The following is a 24,682-nucleotide window of genomic DNA, read 5'->3' as shown; positions in this document are numbered from 1 at the left end:
CTTCACGTGATGTTAACAAACCTTGTGAGTTGATAAGCTGCAATGCTATTTTTTCCTTCCAAAATTGATGCTATCAGCAAGTGAGTCATGGAAATCTCAAAATTTTAAGGCTAATTTCAGAGTTTGAAAGCACTAAATATATATGCAGAATGCAATATGCATGCTGAACAAATCACTGCATCTTCAGCTCAAAAAGAGCAATGAAGCTCCAGTGTTCTCAATCAATGCAGTACCCAGCCAAAAAAAGTTAGTATTGTAATAACACCTGAAAGATTTAAATGCATTCATCAGCTTTTTCACTTGGTATGAACAGCCATTTGAGCAGATAGGCATGGCATAACAGAGGTATTCCTGTATACTTTATTTAATCAACTTATAAAAAAATGCAAAAGGAAAAAAAAGACCATTGATTTCCTGAATGAAAATTACTGTTATTTCTGAATTGAAAATTCAGAGACAGAATCAAAATTCAAAAAAGGTCCTAACTGCAATCACCACTTAGTTGACACGTTAATAGATGTGATAACAAAAAGGACTATTAGCTGGTTGTTGTTTTTTTTTACTTTTATCTTCCATATGCTACAGGCTATATCCTCCCACCTGCTTACCTATCCTTCCACCTGCTTACCTCTAAGCTTTTAATTATTAAATTGCAATCTCCAAAATGCTTTCAGCTCTGATGACTCCAACCACTACTACCAGTGCTTGTGATAGCTAATCATCTGCTTTTATATGACTACTTATCTTATTCCTAATCTGGATCTAACTGACTGTAATTACTAACCACTGGTTCTTGAAACAATGCTAAAATCAAGTCTTAACTTACTAAAGTTTCATACTTCCTTAGAAAAGTCCTTCTACTCTGTAAATTTAACCACCTCTAGCCTGAAGTCAGCTCTTGCTAAGTGCAGTACGACTGCCGATTCCAAATAAATTATTTCTCAAACACAGCTCTTGGTTTACAAATTGATGATGATTTTGTTTCCATTTATTTGTAAGTATTCAATCGAAATTTTACGTGAAGAAATACTTTCTCAGTATTCTTTCCACTTCCTGATTGGATAAAGATGGATAATGATCAGAAGGAAAAAAAAAAGTCTCTTTTTCACAGAAAAGCACTGGAAACAATCACTTCATAAACATCTCTGCAGAACAGCCTCCTTTGCAAATGGTGCACAATACAGGAGAGAAACTAGCTGAAATTAAATAGCTAATCAGAATTTGAATGAACGCTGTGAAAGTAATAAGGCTCTTGTAATTACAGAGAGAGTTAAATATGCTTTCATGGGGACTGAATTTGGCTCATGAATTCTAAATGAGCCAGTCGATGACTTCAATTAATAAAACAACATAATAAAATTATGAATAAAACTAAGGAAATTATAAAGTGGAACACTTTTGTCTACTGTATTAACTACCCACTCTAGTAGTTAATCACATCCAGTCAAGAGTTTGAGAAACAAAACTGACCTTCAGAACTTTGAAGTAAAAAAATTATTTAGTACAACATGAATCTACAGAATGCTTAAGTCAACAGCCATCCAGCAATTACTACATGAATCTCCAAGTGCTGTACATGTGTTGCAATCACTATATTTGGTTTTCTTCTAAATTTACATTGAAAGCAACAATTGGTTTTAAAAACTGCAGATTGAAAAGCCAATTTCCCATTAGAAAAGACATCTTTAAAATATGGATAACTCTAGTAATTGCTACATAATATACAGATCTACAACTCTGACCTATTCCAAACTAATGCACTTAAAAAATACAAAGTGCTCAAATAGTTTATGAGACAGTGCAGATACCCAACAGAACTGTTTTATTTTTCCAAATGCGTTAATTAAAAACATTTGCACCTTAGTCAAGAAAAGCTTCCCCATCGTTTTTCTGTTTGTCCTGTATTTTGGAGATGAAAATCAAGTGAACCTCAGAAATTTTAAAATCAATTCCTTCTTCCAGAGAGAAAGTTAATAGGAAATACTTCAACTCATTACCGAAGCAGTTTAAGACATACCAACAGAGCACCAATGCATTGCCTCAGAACTTAACACATTTTTGTTAAAAAAAAAAAAAAAGCATGATTATACCTCCTCACAGATCACATCATGTGGAAGGCCAGATACAGCCATCACCTCTGTGTGCTGACAGGAGACACAGCATCCACCAGTCCTCCAACTACTCTGCTGTCAACGTTATAGTACAAATGAGATCTCAGAGGAGCTGATCTGTCTGGACAAGGGACACACTTGTAAGTGGAGGAAAGCAGACTGTACTTTGGGGAAGGCAGAGGGCAGCGAGGGCCTGTTCCTCGCCATGCTGCAAAGCACAGCAGGCCTGCACACATCCGTTGAAGGAATCTTAAGGTGTTTGCAGCTTTGGCAGTATCATGGCTGATGGACTCAAGGCAAAGAACACTGTTTCAATGATGCTGAGCTCCAAGTCGTATTCCTTCCTAAAGATATCTGATCCCTCCTTGGCAATCCCTCATTACTTTCAGTAGGGAAATACCACTCACTGCTCCGTACAGTGCTCATTTGCAAGGAGCCAAAGTGAGACTTCTGACGGGGCCAACTTCAGACTCCCAGATTAAGATATCAGCCAACCACCACAGAAATCAACAGCAGCTTTGAAAACAAAACAGCCAGCGTTTTCTGGAGCTGTCAGCTCCACATGCTTTGATATCAACTCACCGGGTATAAACTACTGTAAGCCTACCGACCAGAACCAAGCCAAGTATGAAAGGAACAGTGAGCTTTAAATGTCTCAGTGCTCAGCATGAAAAGCACGGGATCTGTATCCAAAGTCTACTGCCAGATTTATCATCTAGGAGCTCAGCAGTATTTCATTTTCATGTTTTGAAATATCTTGACGTATTAACGTCTTAAAATCCTTTTGGCCAAAAACATCCATTAATAATTTGCATTCTACAACACAACAAAAAACCTGCCAGAAATTGTAGGTGCATTTTTACTTCCCAAATAAGAACAGTTTTGAAGTATTGTGTTAACAGCGACTCTAATCTCTTCTAAATTAAAACAATACCTGAAAAGCTCCGATGATTTTAAATACTTGACCACTGCATCTGCTCTCAATAGTTTGCTTCAATGACATTTTCAGTGCAGTTTTTTCTTACTATAGACATTCTGAGCAAAGGGTATTGAAAAAGCAAACTAGAGAGGGAAGTTCTTAATGCAACCACCATGAGCACAGCAATCACAATTTTTTCAGTGATTCAGTTCAATGATGAATTTCAATAGAATGCAAGGATGCTAAAAGAAGACCTTAAGTAGCCTGAAAGACAACTCCTCCAACACTGCACTCAACCTCTCTTCCTGCATCAGCCTCACCTTTTTAAAAAATGCTGAATAAATTGTTTGCAGTCAGTCTATGGAGGCAGCAGCTGAATGTTTCTCTTCTCTTACAGCAACAATGCTAAACTAGGATTTAGTCATAAAGAAAGGCAATGGAATTCAAGATGAAGAAGATAACCCCAGGGCTTACTGCAAAAATTAATGCAGAAAATATGCAAAATCATGGTAACATGCAAACCTTAAGTGAAAATGCCACATAAAGTATTTTTAAAATTCCAGGAGTAATCTTCAAATGGTACAGCAATATCAATGAGCCAATACTTCTGAAAAAAAACAAGAACCAATAAGCTGAAAAGAACTACCGGATTTGTAAACCATATGGAGCAACAGAAGTGTTAATTTATTCAACCTGTAGTTTTCATGCACTAGTATTCTTCATGTTCCCCTGGGTGCTTACGAGGTTGCCTACTAATATCTTTCGCTGACACAATGAATTCTTCTTTTCTGCTGTAATGTGATGAAAGCTAAGTTTATCAAGTCTAGGTAAATTACATCAGAAATTTTGCCAGCTGAAATTTCCACTGTCTCCGCATAACTCTTCTCTATGTAAGAGCTTTCTCTTACAGAAACAGAACAATTTGATGATGTCTTCTGAAAAATAGTTATGATCAGCATTTGCAGTGTTTCCTCTCATTAAAGGGCAGCTTGTGTGTCTGTATCTTTTCAGCACACCTTGTAACATGCATAAAATTGCATCAGTACTCTGCTGTAAAACATTAATTAATACAGCTGGCTTAGAATAACCCTTTTCCTTTCTCTTAGATTGTTATTTCCCGTTTATTTTGAAGAGTGGAGGACTGAACAGATACAACACATTATGGACAACTGCTGTTATTCCAGTTATATTTTGTCGCGTTGAGTTCTATTTGATTTTTTCAAACACAAATCATCTGCAGTACTTGCCAAGTCACCTTTGACTCTTCTGTTGCTTCCACCTGTCCAAAAGTAGTAGTTATTTCTCAATTAAAAAATGCTTATCACTTAGCTAATTTTAATTTCAAAGGACCTCTGCTGCCTTAAAACCTTATTGGCTGTAGTTTTCAATTAGTTCTTCTATTTCATCCTAAGTATTCATTTAACTCAAAAGAATTGAAGTACTTCAATAACTGAAGTTAAGCACAGAAAATGACCTGGTCTAGCCTATGTCTGAAACCTGCAGGAGGACCCCTTGTGCTCATTCTTCTGAATTTAAGTGCCTTTTACTCTGTGCATGGGGTAATTCCATTCATTACATCTGACAAATTACTAAAATGAATACACAGTTTTGTCTCTGGTCCTACTATTGTAACAATCTATGGTCAGATGAAAAATACAATCTATCCACTCAGACAACTGACATACTTATCAGAGCCGTGCAGAGTGCAGCACCACTGGTTGTTACCCACACACGGAGATCTCTCTTCATTTTAAGAGAACCTCTACTACATGGAAGTAGACACCACATTCAAATGACATAAGTCACACAGAAGTCTGGGTAACTGGCCATGTTACCTGTATCAACAGCAAGCCTCTTGAATCAAACCACAGAAAGCAGAGAAATACTTTATTAATGGTGATGGTTCAGTATAAATTTTACTCCAAAACTAGAAATCACATTAACAAATTCTCTCTCTGTGCTGAGATGAATAATGAGAAGTTTTTCCATAACCAAACTTAGAAATACGTGACTAAAATAGGAAAGCCTATACATTTTGAATTCTATAGAATATCTACATAGCTGATATATCTGCCACACAGTCTGAAGTGACAACAGCATTGAAAAAGCATTTACTGGACATAACTCCTCAGGCATACACCAGAATAACTGCAGTGGACTAGCACCAAATTTTGCTTCCATTGCAATCAAGGTCACAGTTTCTATTAACTTCATACTGATAAAAATCAGGATTTATGAACTGAAAGAAATTATGAGAAGTTTAAATAGCCTCAATAAACTACTCAGCAGGAATACCTTACATAAGACATTAATTGCCAAAGCAATTAGGCCCTCTACAAAATATATTTAAAATAAAAATTTGAATTCATAAATGCTTATAACGATCCTTGCTAGGTAGTTTCACTAACTCCATGAGTTGTATCTTTACTCAACTGAAAAAGCCCAGATTAAATCTTAGGTATTCCATTCCAGGACTGTTTACTGTGCAAATACCCCTAGTCCCAGAAAGCACACGAACTGTGCATGAAGTGAGTGCCCAGACCATTTCTCAAGACTCTGTGAACAGATGAAAGGAAAAGAGTGAGCCAAACTAACACTGCACTCTGCCAGAATCGGGCAGATCATTAAGAGAAGCACAGAGCCCTACACAGGAATGTACAAGACAGCAAGGAAAAAGGCTGCACAGCTTTACGAAAATCAGGTGGCCACACTACAAAGCATATAGGGCTTAACACAGTGTCCAGCACAGCGTGAGCTGCACACTAGCCTGCTGCCTGCCTTCCTGTGAGAACCAGGCGTTCCAGCTACACTGCCACTGTCTTGATGAAGCTCTTAGTATAAATAGTGAGGTGCTCACTTTGGCTGTATGAAAAGAGGAAAGAGCTATTCTCTCTGCCATACAGTATGACTTTTCTTCACAAAATATTTGGGCCAAGACATAACTGGATGCTTTGTACTGTTTAGTTTCTGTATAGCACTGTACTTACGCACACATAAAAGAATTACCACAAACAGCATAACTGCTAAATTCGAACCATCATGTTAGTGGGCCCTAAAGAAGAGTGTTCTAAAGAGAAAATGTGAGATTGACTGTCTTGTACACAGATGTTGAACATGCCTAACATTTACCTTGAAGACAAACAAAAGCAGCAATCCCATTTGTGAGTGACTGACAGCTGTTAAAACAGCTGCTGTGATGTTTTTTTCTTAGAAAAGCCTCGCTCAAAGTGCTTATTGCAGACATCTCATCTAAGGCAGTGATTTTTCAAGTCTGAAGGGTCAGCCATTGATTCAGTTCAGCAGGCTCTGCTCTGTTCAGCATTATTCCCTATCAACCACCAGAATGTGCCAGTATTGAAAGATGCTAGATACGGAGCCTTCTGCTAAATGACTTCCTTACGCAAAGCCTTGGCATGCAGCACTTACACGCTTTACACAATCAAAAATGCGATCCTGCTTGTTTCTAGGAATAATATATTTGGGATCATAATAATTATGTTATTGAGACAAATTTCCAGTTGTAGGAGAAAAAGAACACATATTCATCCATAACCCAGCCAGGTATCTGAGTCATCACAGCTATGTGCTGCTCTTAACCTTCCGAAATTCCTTTATCTAAAACTATTTACGACAGCAGTGTTTTGTGGTGCACTGCTGGCAGCAGAACTGAGACTACCAGCAAAAAGCAGTGGCAGCACTTAGGAACTTTTGTGATTTTTTTTATTTTTTTTTTAAGTAAATGGAGAGGCATCATGGGAAGTCTGAACCATACTGAAAGATATAATCACATTTTATCAATTAACTTCTCATTACAACTTAGTATATAATCTAGGTCAGAGTACTTCAGATACATGGAAATCCACTCCATTAAGAGGGCAAGGCTAGTGTTTCTGTGTCCAGACTCTCGTAACACTCATTCTGACAAAACACATGCTCATTATCGCAGCATCCTTATCACAACGTGGATTTCATTACATACACAAATCTCAGGAAAATTTTTCACACTGGAAGTGAGTTGTCACAATTAAGGTTCCATGAAAAGTTAATTTTGAAATGCTTATATTTGTAGCATCTCAGTAACCTGAAACTCATATTGGTTTTGCTCTAGAGATCCCTAAAGTATTCTCTGAAAATAAACCGACCCCAACATATTTGCCTTTAATTATTTTGGTAATTACTTGATGAATATCTATAAGTTGATTTTTTCAGGGATTTGCGAACTGAACTGATAACTGTCTGCCATTATTTTTGTCATGCTCGACCAACCTGGTAGCCTTCTGTGATGCTGTCACTGATTGGGTTGAAGGGAGGAGGGCATTGGATGTAGTCTACCTTGATTTCAGCAAGGCATTTGATACTGACTCCCATGAGATCCATATAACAAAGCTGGGGAAGTGTGGGATAGATGAATGAACAGTGGAATGGATTGAGAACTGGGTCATGAGCCAGCAGTGTGCTCTCGTGGCAAAAAAGGCCAACAGCATTCTGGGGTGCAATAAAGAGAGCGTGGCCAGAAGGTTGAGGGAGGTGATCCTCCCCCTACACTCTGCCCTGGTGAGTCCTCATCTGGAGTACTGCATCCAGTTTTGGGCTCCCCAGTACAAAAAAGACAGGGACCTCTTGGAAAGAGTCCAGCAGAAAGCCACAAAGATGGTGAAGGGCCTGGAGCATCTCCCCTGTGAAGAAAGGCTAAGCGAACTGGGTCTGTTCTGCCTGGAGAAAAGAATGTGAGGGGACCTGATCCAGGTCTATAAGTATCTGAGGTGTGGGGGACAAAGTGTTGAGGCCAGACTCTTTTCAGCAGTGTGTGGAGACAGGACAAGAGGAAACAGCCAGAAACAGCATAGGAAGTTCCACACGAATGTGCACAAGAACTTCTTTATGGTGAGGGTGACGGAGCACTGGAACAGGCTGCCCAGGGGGTTGTGGAGTCTCCTTCTATGGAGATATTCCACCTGGATGCCTACCTGTGCAATCTGGTGTAGGGACCTTCTTTGGCAGGGGGGTTGAACTTGATCTCTAGAGGTCCCTTCCAACCCCTACAATTCTGTGATTCTGTTACTATTTCACCGATGGTCATTTTTACTCCTATGTATTTTAGTTAACAAATTAACAAGTATCTGTCTACAAACACACACCACGCCATAAAAAGTACAATGAAGAAAAAATACTTGAATGAAAACATTTCTGAATAACATTTAAAAAGGATCACTCATAAATCATACACAGAGCTTTTAGAAGTTCAAGAGAGTTCTTGTAACCGTAGCTTCCAGTACTTCACATGCTGTGCTTAGAATACAGTATTAAGCTTTCAGGTCGGAGCCTCATGCGGTGTCAGCTAGTGCAGCTCTGCTTATTGCCATGGCTTCCTATCCTTCCCCTTCAGCAAAGAAGCAATAATTCACACTAGATAGGGCTGTAGTCATTGGTTTCTGAGTGTCAGTTGTGCAATCTCTTGAAAGAATATGAAGGATATGAACGGATGTCCCTTCTCACCTGCATTTCTTTTCTAGAAATTCTCCAAATCTAGTCTTCTGACACTGGCCCTTACCTTGAATTCTTCAGAATCTGTTTTATGGTGACTTTCACATCCCTGGATGCGCTTCCTGATCTAACTGCTTACTAACTGAGAAAGATATGAGACCGAAGCAACTGAACAAGGGAAGACACAGAACTATTTTCCCTTCAATCACAAGCACTTTTCAAGGTAAATGTGCACTTAAAATACCACTTCATTGACTGATGATTCTTGTTTATTACACAACAGTCATAAAGTCTGCAATAATGTGGTGTTTCATTTACAGCAAAGAAGCTTCCAGACATTCCAGAGTAGATTTAAAGCATGTGACACACTGTCATCAGTCTGCTCATAAGATCACAGGCCTGACTAAACAGTGATCTTAGACAACACCATACACTCAGGCTCAGGCAAGTCCCAGAATTAGGAAGACAATTCACTGAAGCCTGGGGCATATACTTACTGCAGCTACAAGCAATTATCTTTTCAGTGCAAAACTAGGGCACTGCTGGAAATGGACATCTGTAAGGTCTGCGCAGTGGCTTTGCTCCTTCCAGTTCAAGAATTAAAACAGTATCTTAATGCTTTTGTGCATGAACCACTTAAGAAGAAATAAATCCCCAACACCTCGCATGCACTTTATGTTTTGTACTGTTCTGCCAATACTTTTGTTCTGTCTTCCAACTTTTTCCTTTACATTTCTCACCTCTCACCTTCTCTCTTCTAGTCAGTCCACCTCTCAGTTTTCTCCTGCTTCCCTCTATCATCGTACAAAAGGGGAGCTTCATCCTCACATCCCCCCAGATAAATCCACTGTTATCTTCTTTGGCCAAGAACAATTGCAGGTCACTATGCTTTGCCTCTGAACTGTTCTTGTGCAAGAGAAGAGTAGGAATCTATTTTAACTGTTGTCGTTCACTGTATTACTATGCTCTCAGCACTGTCTGCAAAAGGTGGAATACGGGATTCAATATTAGGTGCACTGTTCCTTTTCTTCTTCACTGATGGCTGCAGTGATTTCTTTCTTGTTATGAAACATGCTAAAAACAAGCAGCAGCCATAAACAATTCTGTAACTATTACTTGATGTCAAATACCAAATCTAACCTTTTTCCCCACAGGTAGTGGAGAGAAAAGGAAGTTACTCCTTATGGCAGCTTAATCAGCAACGGTGGAAATAGAACTTGACAGGCATATATGCTAAGGCACATCTAGGTGCAGTTACGCAAAGCACTGCATACTAGCAGCACATGTGCCTAAACTGCAAGTGATAGAGCTGCAACAGCAAAGTTTTGCACCAGAGCAAAGTAATGTTTTCACCAAAGCCCTGACTAATGAGACTAAACATTTTTAACTGACCTATTTTATAATAAGTACAAGGTGGGCAAAATAATCCCCTTTATATAGCATTTCCCCACTATTAGGATAAAGCTAGCATCTTACCAGTATCTTTTGTAGTCACTAGCTGGTTCACTAAGATCGAACAAAATATTTTTTCAAATATTTCTACTACGGTAGAGAAAATGCAAATGGCTGCAGCTCTGCTTAAACAAGAGATTCTATATGTGCCATGGAAATGTCTTGGAAGCATGTAGAATAGCTTTTGTTAGAGCTATCCCTGTTAATACCATAATTTGTCACGTAGAAAAAGACTTTACTCCTCTTATAAAGTTCTCACTGATTATATTGATCTTGCTTGCACATAGTTTGCTTTTACATGGATTATTTTTATTAATATCAGTTATAAAGTAGTTAGATACACAACAGTGGGAAGGAGATTATTAATTTTGCAACTCTGAAAAAAAAAACAACAAAAAAACCCACAATATTTTCCCTTGCCCACTTCTCCTCCATCAATTATTAGCCACTATCTCACACAGATCTTCAGCTGACATTCAAAGCTAGTTCTTGATCTGGCAAATACTAAGCCTAACTAAAGCGACTCTTTGTTGCTATTGCTGTTTGCCTCTTAGCTATAATTATATTTTCCAATTGGATTTCACAAGTATGCCTATAGTACATTGTTATCACAGATGATACACCAGAAAGGTGAAGAATAATGGCTCCGGCTTCTGGGTGAAATTATACGGTTCCTTAGCTTACCCCTAAGGATTACCTTAAAAGCATGTTGAAGGTAAACTGTGTTTACTTCATAACTGTATGACAAATAAAGCACAGCCCATGTAGTGAATGAGTCTGATGGATTGGATTTTCAGATATATCGGTCCCCATAATTCATAATTAACTCAAGCATGATGGCACTGGGGATCAATATTAAAGGTCCTCAGTGAAGGAAGTCACAATTACAGCATGCATAACTTGGCAAGAAAGGACAAATTCATCTGCATTTCACCAAATTCATGTTTTCAGCTCACTAGGATATCCAGGTACAGGGAAAAAAAAAAAAAAAATGTTCGATGTTTATATCTGAAATGTTAGGATGATTGATTTACTGTATAGTCAAATCACATAACTGACAATTCCATGGGTAAAGCCACATTATTTAAGTGAAGTACAATGGGAGTCCTTTTGAGGAAGCAAAAAATAAAAAGCAGTTGGAGCAAAAAGTGATTCAGACTGGAGGCTCTTCTCAGAGTCTTCAGTCACTCTCACAAATATGTTTTCTACGTGTCATTTTTGCTTATGTTCCTTTCCAGAGTTATATAATTTGTATTCCCATCTTTGACAAGCATGTTCTTGACCATACGAAATATTTTTACTGTCATATTTGCATAGAAACACATCTACCTATGCCCAGACACTTGGCTGCTTGGGGAGATACCATATTTTTAACCTTCCGTTTTCTAAGTTAAATACAGCTGTTGTGCATGACAATAGAAAGAATTCAGTGCATATAAGAACCATTTCATTGTTCCAGCCTAACCAGATCGCTCTGTAGGGCCTCCATACCTCCAGGCAGATCAACATTTCCCCTCAACTTGGTGTTGTCCGCAAGCTTACTGACATTGCACACAATACCCTCATGCAGATAAGCAATCAAGATATTAAGCAGGATGTGCCCCAATACCAGCCACTGAAAACACCACTTGTGACCAGTCACCACCTGGATTTAACACTACTCAACCACTGCTCTCTGGGCTCGGCACTCCAACCAGTTCCTTACCCAGCCAAGAATGGACCTGCCTAATCCAGTTTCCCCAGGAGAATACTGGGGGAGACAGTGCCAAAGGCTTTGCTGAAGTCTAGGTAGACTACATCAACAGCCTTTCCCTCCAGGTATCCACAAGGTAGCCAGTCACAGAAGATCAGGTTGGTCAGGTAGGACCTGCCTTTTATGAACCCATGCCAGTTGGGCCCAATCACCTGTTTGACAACATGTACTGTGTGACAGCACTCAATATGATCTGTTCTCAAATGTTCCCAGGAACTGAGGTCAGGCTGACAGACCTGTAGTTCCCCAGATCTTCCTTACAATCCTTACTGATAGTCAGGAGTCACATTAGCAAGTCTCCGGTCATCTGGGACCTCACCAGCTTACCAGGAAGAGTAAAAGGGTGACAGCAGAGAAAGAACAAAGGAACTTTTAAAGAAGAGACTTGACAGTGGGGTCTGGTTTTTGACACAGTGGTACAGTGTGAAGAAGTTGGTTGAACATTTCAGATTTATGAAAATGAGACAGTAAATAAATAAAGAGAAAACGCTGCTTCAGATAAACAATGAATATGTTCATGGATGCAAATCAAGTATTTTAAAATGCATTGTTTCATTCATACAACACACAGTTAAATGAATGATTTGTTTACCTACAAATACAGGTTGGTGCTGGCTCTACTATTTCTTAAATTCTTTCAAAACGAATAAACAAACATCTTTGCCAAAGTGCTAAGAGATTCTGAACTTAGAGCACAATTAATGTTCTAGTTTCTGTAAAAGAGACACTAAAGAGCATAAGAAGGTACTGTTGCAGGAAAACTGTGACACATACAAGATGTTTTTTCATACACACTCTACAAAAAGCAGCAGCAACGTGTGACATCATTGTTTAAACAAACTAACCTGTGGGGTCATTCCATGGCAGATGTACATGATTGGGATGTTCTCTGTGTCTGGTCCTTGATCAAGGCACAAATCATTTTTCAAGGAATTCTGCAGCTAAAATAAACAAAAATATATCAAGCAAGTCTCAAGCAAGACCAGAAAAGAAAAAGTTATGATTACATTATTTTCTTTGAAATAAAGCTGTATGTATTTTCAATAAGTAAAGGTAAAAACAGTTGTTGAAGTGAAGCTATTTAAAGAAAAAGCACCAGAACTAAATGTTTCCTTGTAGATTATCTAGCACTACTAATTTCAGTGATGTTCCAGAAGATTTCAGGAGGCATCAAAAAGCCTTCAGAAGGCAATTATTTTTATAGAGAAAAATTATATAAAGTTCTCCATATAAATATGTAAATATTAAGTGTTCCTCTTAAAAGGTACACCCTGTATCCAGTCTTTTTATTTATTTATTTTGAACCAGTGTTTAGGTAACTGAGGTGCACAGCTGTAGTTTTAAACACACTAATAAAACTGCTTTTTAGAATATCTCAGGTGAGCTTTCTGATTTCTGGAAATAATTCAAATATCCCCTTCTGACAATTAGAGACTTCTGGCCAATTGGTATGTATTAGGTCGTCTTTGCAGGGCTAACCCACCTACAGCAATCCAGCTACGAAAGGACTGCAAACTGCTAATCCCTGTATATTATCTAGACAGTGCTGAGACAGAATTTTCTGTAAGTTAAGTGCCAAATTAACAAGCACAGACAGCTAAAAGGTCTCTGTAGTCTGCTGTGCCAAAGATACAGGTAGTAAACCCATGGGCACATGTAAAAATGTCCGCAGGTATAAGACAGTCTCAGAGAACACAAAAGAATTGTCTGATGGAGTCTGAGACTAAATGAGCAGTGCTGCCAGCTGTGTACAGTGACCTCCTTTGAGAAGAACAACCTGATATGCTTAGATTAGAAAGTAATCTGGAAGTGTACTGGTATGTAAGAACCATAGACAAGCCAGAGACTTAGATAGTGAATACATTTTAACAACATAAACTCATCTTCCAAAGAATTTCAAATCTTAACTCTGAAACTACTAGCTTCAGTAACAGACAAATGTTAATAATAAAGAGAAAATAAGCATTTGGTATCAAAAAGTAACTGCAAAAAGGGAAATATCACACCCATTTTTCAAAGTAGAGAGAAAGACCATGGGAACTGCCAAAGCAGTCAGCCTCACCATTGGAACCCCAAGAATTTCAACAAGGCCAAGTGCAAGGTCCTGCAGTGGGACTGGGAAGCTGCAGACATTCAATTGGAAGATGAATGGATGGAGAGCAACTTTGAAGAGGTCTTGGAGGTATTGGTGGATATAAAATTGGACATGAGTTGGCAGTGCGTATGCTTGCAGCACAGAAAGCCAGCTGTATCATGGGCTGCACCAAAACAAATGTAACCAGCAGATCCAGAGGGATGATGCTCTGCCTCTGCTCCTCATGATGCCTCACCTGGAGGTATTCCCCATCCCTGTAGGTGCCCAAGGCCAGCCTGCTTGGGGCTACTGACAATCTGATCTACTGGGAGGTGTAGAAAGTCACTAGACTCTTAGAAACTATCCCTTTCCAAAATCTAATGGCTGTGAGGAAACCCAAAATTAACTTCTGCAATGTGGCTTTAGATTACCGAGGCTTAATTCTAATTCTATGGCAAAATATAACCTGGTCACCAATACACTGCCAGGGAAAGAGAAAAGAAAAATCTATAAATAACTAGTCATTATTGCCATCTGTTCCCTTTTAAACTTACAGCCTTAGAGGAAACAGAGATAGGCTACTGAAACTCTGAATTCACATATTATTTCAAAAGCAAAGCTAGAATCAAGGAACAAGCCCTCTGCTAACTACATTAGCTTTTGGCTCCGCTGACATTATTTATTTTTACTAACTCTGAGGGTATGGCAATTCATAAATCCTCTTACCTCTGACTGTCAAATCATTATTTCAGCAACAACACTGCATTATATTTTTTTCCTGACACAAGATGTTCCAGATTTTTTTTCTAATTATGTCAGATCTGCATAATCTAGCAAGAACGGACTCTGGGAGTTTCAATTTCCCCAAACCTAATCTTAACCTCTGAAATAACAAGGAGACAAACCTACATGCTTAGAGAATACAAATAATTTCCTCTACAGACACAGTGTGCTGTTGACTTTCTGGAAATGCCCCACATAACTATTTCTGCGAGCTCTGGAACTGGTGCCCGGTGGATGTTTCATGTGAAATAGTTGAGAATAACAGAAATACAAGTGCATCATTTAAACAAACAAACAAAAAAAAAAAAAAAACCCTACCCTACAAAGTTTTTAAACAAAAGGCTATACATAAACCCCAGATATCTAAGGCTTTCTGTTAATAATTCTGTCTGATCATATTTGGCATGCTAGTATATGCGATACCTAATTTCAGTGTTTTTGAGTAACACAAAAGGAAAATGTCACTATTTTAACTTCTTGTTTCCAGATGATCAAGCAATGCCCATTCTGATAGCTTTTGTAGCTTATCAGCATTTTAAAAATAATACTAGTATTTCTAAAGAGGATTAAGTCAGTTCATGAATAGAAGCACTGATGAGAATCAGCAAGCAGAGCAGCTGACTTACTTTGAAATATCACTCCTTCTCCATGATAAGACTTGGTAAAAACAGGAAAGCAGACATGAAGGAAGATGAGAAATGTGAACAACTCTCGTATTATAAAGATTTGGGCACTGCATTTTTTATTTCATATAACGGTGTTTCATAACACGGCAGTGTATTTCATAAAACACTCTGACTGTACCAATACATTGCTACAGCTGCCCACTATTTCATTTGTGATAAGACAAATAATGAAATCCAGCCTACTCCTCACATCATATTTAGTTGATGAAGATACTGATAGATTGCAGACAGAAGACTGAATCATGTGCATCATTATGCAGTACCTAAATATGCATTTTCCGCTGACCAGAGAGTTCAGTACTTCTGTAATGAATTCTCCTAATTCATTTTGGTTTGCACGTTCCAGCAAAGAACTTTCAAAGGCTAATGAAAAAGTCTCAGCAGTATATAAGATCATATAGTGCCTACTTGCCGACTTCCAGTTTGATTTAGATGCTGTTGAATTAATTCTAAGACTCTGCAACAAGTACCTTAGGTATTCCATGCCTGTAAGCAGATACACACACCTATCAGCAGCTATGTTTCCATCTTCTTAGGCTGCTCTGTATCACCATCTACCGATCATGGTACTGCTGAGGGTAACTCCATGCAGTCTATGGAAGAGGTCCCTTGCAGACAAGTCTGTTTTTGACATTGTTCTGAGCTATTCTGGAAGGCAACCATTATCTCATGCATTTAACAATGACCTAAATCATTGCTGGAAATGTTCTTCTGTTATTTTTGGACTGCTTGAAAAGAGCATTATTTCAATTAACCATCAAAAGCATCACTGAACTTCGTGGGGCACATAATTACTTTATTTGCTATAAAAGAGCAGCTACTCTTGTGGACTCTCAAGGGACTTCTTTTTGTGGAGGAATATCTTAAAATCTTTCACTTGTATGTAATGTAAATACTAGGAGTTACATCTCTTTTCTGGAACTTCCATGCAAAACAAATTAACAAAAAAACCCACACCAAACTTAATTCATAGAAATGAAGTTTCATAAATATAAGACTGAATAGAGAATGTGAAAAGGCTGTCCTTGCTCTACTTGTTTATTATGCACCCATATTCACTTTCCATGCTCATCTTCCATGTCATGTACACCTGTCCTATTTGTATTGCTGGTTTTCTAGGAGTAAGAATTGTCTCTGCTTTAATTAGCACACTGCAACTCAAGCATGATTTCAATACTGACAAGGGTACTACTGTCACACAAGTAACGACAATGATATTCCCAGGATACAGACACATTTAAGACTCTGACTGCAATATTAAGGAGCCTACAGTTTAGCCTGCTTTGCTTCACCTGCTGATTGCACACCTTCCAGCTGACATCTCCAGCATGTTTAAAAAGTCATGCCTTGAATATCAAGTGAATTGTGAGCCATTAAACAAACAAACAATGACAAAAAAGAAAAGAAATCAAGGAGGAAGATAATGTACAGAATATCTCAGCATGAGTTACAGCAGAGCAGCAGCTTCTGTCAACTAAACAGTCTAAGAAATAATTTCAGTAGCGACTTCCAAGTTTATCTGATTCTTTTACTTGGAGCCAGGCATTTTCTTCATGAATTACCTTTATTATTACTCCATTACACCTCCCACCTTTTTAAAATAAGAAATGTAAACAAGATTCTTACCACCCCATAGGCGACAGTATCTGAATACATTCTCATTTCTGGATACACACTGACAAGATACCACCTGAAGGTCTTGCACTGGAGCTTCTTCCTGAGGGCCTTCCTCTCAGAAATATCACCAATATCAATTCCAGAGTCCTGCACGTAAAACAAAAGACAGAAAAAAAAAAACCACAACAAAAACAGAAAATGCGTTAGAATATACTTTTTTTTTCTGTTTGTTTTGACAACCCAGACTCACTCCTCACTGCAAAGATGACTATGACCTATGATGATTACCAGCCTTTGGCCATGAAGTGTTTCTGTTACCAACACACTCTGTAAACGCCCCTAGTAAGTGTTATATAAGTCACCATGGTGAAGTCCCTTTCAATGTCTGCTCTGCTCAATGGAAATACTCCTAATGACTACAGTGGGGTTTACATCTAGCTTCCAATGAATATAACTGTTGTTCTCTAATTTCCTGGCACTTTCAAAATCCAAAAGTAATTGGCAGTAGGTACCAAGTTGCCCTGGAAACAACCTTACTGCTGATGTCCCACTCTTGTCTAATCATTAGTATATTACACTTTCTGACCATTTCGGAAGTCTGAGTTTATTGCTTCACTGCAAAGAGCAGAATCTCTGCTCACCTTTCTGAAATATCACTTATTATATTTATATGGTAATGTAAAGAGAAAAGTTGATACTTTTTGTTAAAAGCAATTACAGAATGTTCTCTCCCCTAACTTCTATTCTTCTTTACATTTCTAGCTAACCTAATTTCATGTGACACACTTCTTTGTAGATCGTACCACGTGAGTGTCATAAAGTCCCTGTATATAAAAATCAATACTTCATCACATTAAAATCACACAACAGAAAATTTCAGACAGGGAACTAAGTGCAAATCCACAGTTGCTATTTGACTGGAAGTAAAGCAAGATATTTTGCTCTACATTGTTCTCCACCACTTCTGCCTCAGGAAAAGAAAACACTGGGTAAATAAACTTTCACAAGGAAATATTACAATATTTCTACTTAAACAACAAACTCTAATGGGCCGTAAATATCCTGAAGCTCTTGTTGGTCACTGGTTACGATTTAAAAAAACAAACACTAGCATCATTGGATGATCTTGGTCACATACCAGCAAGATATCCCTACAAGTACCAAGCTTTTGAGCTGTTGAAGACTTACTGCATCCCAAAGCACTGAGTTAACATGAACTTGAAAAAAATTACATTTTGCTACAGAGGCCTTTTCAAACTAACATGACATTGTCTTTCACATTAGCAAAATACACTTTTTTGTACTAGGGATAAATAGAAAACCAAGATTTGGAATAAATATTCATAGGGATAACAATGATTCCTCTCCCAGAAATCCAGCATCCTTCAGAAAACCTTGTGGAAATTATTTCCTTAATATACTATTTTTTCTGACTTTTCCAGCAAGTGACTAAATAGAGCAACATGCTGCAGGGTGCTGTAAGACACTGATCCCACGGACAAATCCAATTCCATGCACTACTCTGACTACACTTGCCAGTGTATTTGCCTCTTGTATGAGGGAGGAGGAAGATGCAGACACATGGCTACAGACACGCAACTATTGGCACTAAAAAGGCTTCCTAGGATCAGGCACTAAACTGGTCCATTGCATCTCTGCTCTTTCCTCATGGAAGTCTGCATGCACTGATGTTCATTTCTTCAGTTTACTGTATGTGCAATGAAAGAGCATCTGGAGCTTCCATAATCACATCCTTCCATGCAGCTGGAAAAGGAAAACAGCTTACACATGGCATGCTAGCTTTATAACCATGAACAAGTGAGTGTGTTCCTTCAATGCAATGGCAGGAAAAATAAAAATATCTAAGCAGAGGACACATGCTTAGCTCTGTCTTCTGACACTTGAAAAATCTCTCCTTGGGGTTTTTGTAAGTGCTTTTCTGAATCAATTTATCTAAGCAGTTACAGTGCAGAAATCACCACACATTAGAACCCTTCAGTACTTCAGAACCACACACAGGGCTCCCAAGAGGGCAGTTGTAGCACACTGCTGAATGAATCAAATTCCTTCTTATTATTATTTTTAACTTTCACAGATTAAAATCCTTGGAAATATTGACTGTGGGGCTTTCACAGATGTGTGAATTCTTCCACGGAAAGATAAAAACAAAAACAACACCAACAAAAAACACAAACAAAAACAGGCCCTGTAGTTAACATCTTGGAATAAGATATTTCATGAAAAATCATGACTGTTATAACTGAATTAATTCCAATGACCGAGTCCATTACCAGAGCAGAATTTCATCTGCTTCAAGGTAAGGAACTACTCCTAGAGTTATCCACAGTACTTAGCCATGCCATCTGCCTTTCCTCTCTACACATCTCTCACAGTGCTAGAGACATCTCACATTTTATTTGCTGTGTAATCTTGGAATAAACAAAGATTAAGCAGAAATATTAGCACCCAGTCTGATTCCTGAATTTGACTTAGTCCATTGTCTCCAAGCATCCTGTAGCAATTTCTAAGTGGTGAGCAAACTCATGCTTGGTAGGCCTATTTCAGCTGTCAAGACAAGTCTCAGAATATTTTTTAAAACTATGTAGCCAGTGTGTGTATTTGCCTATTTTTCTCCAGAGGTAAGAAATAAGGCATGATCTTTATGTTAGGTTCTGTACATACACACATTAATAGATTTTTTCCTATTACAAACTCATCTATCTCATTGCATTGCAGAAGAGTGTACCACTCTTAAAAAACTGATAGAGCATTTATCATCTAGAGCTTTTAAGACTGAACTGCTGTTTGACAGAAGTATCCTCTGTGAGAAGAAGAGAGGTGATAAACTGCATTGTAATATATTTAGCAGTTTGAAGCAAAAAAATAAAAAAACAATGGAAGAAAAAACAAGAATACCACTTTTTTTCCATTTTAAAACTACAAACAAAATCAGTTTTGACAGAAAAAGATATACCATGCAAAACTTGATGACCTGTAAGAAATCACTTCAGCCCACAAACTGCATTTTTACTTCATTTGGTAAGTTAGTTTTGAAATTTATATTTCAATCGACTTTCTGATACGTTGGCACTGATGAGACGCTTCAAATTAACCATAATAACAATTTTGATGCAATCACATTTGTATCAACAGATGTTAAAATCGCTTGCCCCTTGGTATCGCTACCTTAAAAACCTGATAGAATTGTGTCTCTTAATTACTGTAGGTAAGAAACACAAGTTCAAAGTAAGATGTGTAACAGATTTGATGCTTCTCTTTTCACATTTCTGCAACTATTATGTTAAAATGTCCATGCACACTCATCAGCGAGGTTGACAAGGAATTATTTTTAAGGAATCAATACAGGAAGGAATTCTAGAAAACACAGCTGCATACATATTTATATGCATATATCAGCATATATGTAATTCTATTTTATGTCACGTTTACAAACAAAGAAATCCTAGAATAAAATCAAAACACAAAGCTTGCAAACGCATGTCTTCGTGACTCACCTCTTGAGGAATGTTCCACGCCATATAAACATGGCTCTTAAATTCATCCATCCAGACTTCAGCCACCCTCAGTGCGTTTCTCCGAACATGAGCAGTTAGATCTTCCGTGTATGGTTTATGTGCTCTTTCAATGTGAGCGATCCTGGAGCAAGGCAGAACTTCAACACTTCCTCCACATTGCCACACCTAGGAAGAGAAAAGGCAGTCTGGTAGCAAGAGCTCCTCTACACCACTGCTGTCCTTAAGAAAACTCACTGAAATTACTTCATTCCTATGCTTGTCACTGTTACTGAAAATAACAGCTCAGGACTTATTTGACTATACAGATGTTTTATGCAGTTGTGGGAGGAGATAATTATCACCACTACTTAATCTTCCAACAGAATTAGCTGTAAGTAGCATCTCATCACAATTTTCTTGGATGAATTAAGTTATCTTCAAGATTATTAATAAAAATATTTATTAAGTATCCATATATAATAGTGTCTGGGTTCACATTTTAACACCTTGCAGGCATTTCTCTTAGGTTGTGCACATTCCCTCTCAGTGCTCACGTGTACTGTTCAGAATCTGGGGCTAGCCAGCCTTTCATTACAGGGAAACTACCCCAGTGAAGTTTTTAAGATCACCAGAGTTCCAAGGTCTGGGAAGACTATAAATATAAACATCAAATAAATATAAATGGATTATGTTTTTGTTGTTTTTTGTTGTTGTGGGTCGTTTTTTTTTTTTGAGGAGTAGTGCCAAAGACTACGAGGTCTAATGAAAATGCTCTACAGTTTCAACAAACATTACCCTACAAATGATAAAACACTTGTAACGTAGGTTAATATACCCACTCCAAAATGCTTTCCAGTTTTGATCACTATCACAGTTGAACTAATGTACATTATTCATATGTACTGTATTCATTTCTAATCTCCTTCCTGTTCTTTCAGATAAAGAGGAAATGATGTCTGCAGCCTTAACCATCAGTGATGTAGCTGGAATATTTTACAGCTGGAATATTTATGTATCTCATAATATATAAACTTCCTCACAAGATCAAGGCTTAGTGGACATTGCCCAGGAAAAAACCTGTATGTACTCAAATCATCTGATCCCATTCCTGAACAAGTACATCAGCATTCCACAAACAGGCATGCCCCACAAAGAAGTGACAGTTTGCCTTTACTGCTAGCAGAGATTCCTGAGGCTTGGCAATCTGTACCAAGTGAGCAAAAATCAGGAATGAAGGCACTCCTCCCCTGTACAGCCCATCCAGGAATATACATTATTCTGCCTGTCTCTCAGTCACCAGGGATTTGAGTTGGCAGATCATGTTCTGGAGCTGGTCTCATACCCATCAGATGTGTCAGTCCTATAGGCATATGCTTTACTAAGGAGGTGCTTTGTTCAGTCATTCATTTTATATATTTAGACATCTGGCTTGGATACAGCATTTAGGCATTTGGCAGCTCCTGAGACCAGAAAATGTGGCATAGATTCAGAATGCATACAAAGCCTTTTCTGAACTGGTGCCTAATTGCAGTCAGCATATGCTGAGAGAAGAGATAGAGCCTTGGTTTTCAAAGTGCTCTGGAAGATGAGAATTCTCATAGACCTATGGCACAGTCAGGAAGGGAACTGAAATGACTGTGACATGCCTGTGTCCAGATCTTGGAAAACTGTAAAAGTAAAAAAATATAAACATTACAAACAACAGAATGAAACTGAGATGTTCATAGATGTTAAAAAAGAACTGGACAATTAATTTGGCACAGGAATAAATAGTAATCTGGAAATAGCATTTGTGTTCTAATTTTCAATCAAAATGGGCAATCCACTTTAACAAGCCAGCAAAAATACTAGTTCTCAAGGATTTAACTCTAACTGGTTCAGCTATATTTCCTAGCAAAGGTTAAAATGAAAAGTATAATTAGTCATCACTCACTCAATGTCTGCTTTCAATGCAAGCCATTTCTCAGTACAACACTGACACACAACTATAAATTTACAGAGTTATTTACTTTACACTGTTTAAAGCAGTTTAATAAAAGACCAGAAGGATGTAAAGATGGTCATAACCTGGTGTAGGATGAGGCAATTCACATACTACATGCCCTGCTTTCTCTGCCTAGGTTTTGCTCATTGCAAGTAAGAATAGCCTTGCTCCAAATTCAGCATCTTAACAGCAAATCTCTAGTGGGATATTCACAGTTAAACCCAAATGCCATTTCAGAAAAAGCTACATCAAAAATTCTGTCCATAAGAAGCTGAAATAGGGTCTGAAAATTTGAAAAGTGCATTCATCTGTAATTTCAGTACTGATTCAGTAATTAGTGGAATCTATTTTGACATTACAATGAAGCGATAGGTGTTTCCAAAAAACATCCTGAGATGTCCAAGTCTTTCATACAGTTTGTAAATAAGATTTGCCAAGCATCTGAAGACAATCCAGTTAACCTAACTTAGTGGTCATCCCTTTGTCTCAGACAATTTCAGCCTTTGTTCTATTCTCAAAGACTAATTGTACTAAAAGACCCACAGATTCACTTAAAAATTTGATGCTAAGGAGAAGCTGTCAATGGAGATGCCAGCTGAACAGACAGGTTGCATTAAAGAACTTCAAAAACAAATTGTATTATTTCTGACCAAAAAGCTCCTGCAAACCAAAATGTCATTAACATACACCAAAACTAAACTAGCTGTATATGCTAATTGTTTGTATATATGAAGATAAGTCCTGTAATTAACAATTTCTTTCTTTCTTTTTTATTTTTTTTTTTAATAGAGGAATACGTAAGTAACAAATGTGATCTGATAATATGGGAACCATAAGTTACAGTGCAGACTGTGTTTGCAGTTTCTCACAGGACTAGGTAAGTAGTACTGCCCAAGCTGTAGGCTACAAAACCTTACAGAATTCTAGGAGAGTAAAAGGAGATGCAGCATTGCATGAAGGCAAAAAGCACAAATCCTGACTTGCTCTGATGGTTAAGGATGAGCTGTAGTATCTTTCTCTCCTATAGGCTCTCTTTGCCCATAGCATTACAGTGTGGTGATAAACATTTTTAGTCCAAATTTTTAGTTTAATTGTACTTTGAGAGACCAGCTGCAAAGAAATGTAGGGAGTCATCCAAGTGGTTTTCCAAATAGCATGATACACTCCTGGAATCTCAACAGACTCTGGATTTTCAGCTTTTCAAAGTGTGCACAAGACCTCCAGCCAAGGAACACAGTTTAGCTGGCCCTACTATGCTAAATACTAAATACAGTAACAAGCAGGATATATCAGTACTAAACACTATCACAGAAATAACTGACTGCTACAGAAAGTATTAGTTTCTCTTTGATTTTCCCCAGTTGTATTTGAAATAAGGAAATCTCTTTCGCTTAGGCCAAGAACAGCACTTCATTCATTCTTCCCTAAGACCAACTGTTCAATTCAATCTGACCATTCCTATCTCCACTCTCCTCCTTTTCTTGTGGCTCCAAAACAGCAGTTTGGGACATTACAGATGGTTGTAACCATCCAACAGAGCAGAAGACTTTTCAAGACATTCAGAAACAAAAGTGCTCAGGGCTCATTCATTAATTAATCTGAACCAACACCTTTTTGTGAAAGACGGTTTTTAATTTTTAAAAAACATTTTAATATTAAGAAATATATTTCATTCAAGACAGCTCAAAGCAAAACCTTTTATTGTTGTGTGATTTCGTCTAATGAAATTCTTGTAGACAAGGTTGTTGTTAAAGTTAAGAAATAAGAATGGGAAATGAGGGGTTTATTTCTCACACCTTCACACATTTTTCCTGTGAATTCCACAACTATTTTTCTTTTGCTGCTATTAGTAATCTTTCTTTAGGCTTTAAGCATACTGAATAGCACCTTTTCAGTTCCCAGCAATGTTATTTTATGTGATGCCTATAAATAAAGGTCTAAAATTATTGTAGTTTAGTTTTTATGTATGTATGTATTTATTTTACAAATTCGCATCACTGACTTTAGTAGAAAGTCTAAAAATAAAAGAGCTTTTACTGCCTTTTGGTTTGTTTTACAATAGGCAATGGTTTGAAGTAAAATATTTTGCCACTGAGTGTTACGCCCCTGCAATCAGTAACGCACTTAATGACAAACCCATTCATAAAGAAACCATTAGGAAGAAGCTTGATGAATTTCCTAAACTATGATTGAAAAGAAATATAGCACCTTTTCCCGTTGCCCCAAAGATCATTTACCGCTGGTATCAAGAGATGGAAACTGCTAGCAGAGTCTCAATTTCCAGGCAAATCCCTAAACACTTGC

General features: G+C 37.8%; 1 protein-coding gene across 4 annotated transcripts in view; it reads right to left on the bottom strand.

Annotated features, from left to right (window-relative positions):
* The window catches only part of GALNT18 (polypeptide N-acetylgalactosaminyltransferase 18), a 212,047-nt gene that overhangs the window by 13,296 nt on the left and 174,069 nt on the right, over positions 1 to 24,682 (bottom strand). For all 4 annotated transcript variants that reach the window (XM_072338534.1, XM_072338531.1, XM_072338532.1 and 1 more), the window contains 3 exons: positions 20,395 to 20,580; positions 16,889 to 17,026; positions 12,565 to 12,660 (listed from right to left, as the gene is read on the bottom strand). In XM_072338534.1, the coding sequence (XP_072194635.1) occupies positions 12,565 to 12,660; positions 16,889 to 17,026; positions 20,395 to 20,580 (420 nt within the window). The remainder of the gene's footprint in view (positions 1 to 12,564; positions 12,661 to 16,888; positions 17,027 to 20,394; positions 20,581 to 24,682) is intronic.

The sequence above is a fragment of the Excalfactoria chinensis genome, chromosome 5 (genome assembly GCF_039878825.1).
Source record: "Excalfactoria chinensis isolate bCotChi1 chromosome 5, bCotChi1.hap2, whole genome shotgun sequence".
NCBI lineage: Eukaryota > Metazoa > Chordata > Aves > Galliformes > Phasianidae > Excalfactoria > Excalfactoria chinensis.
The sequence above is the reverse complement of the archived record's forward strand: the minus strand, read 5'-3'. Positions and strand labels throughout refer to the sequence as shown.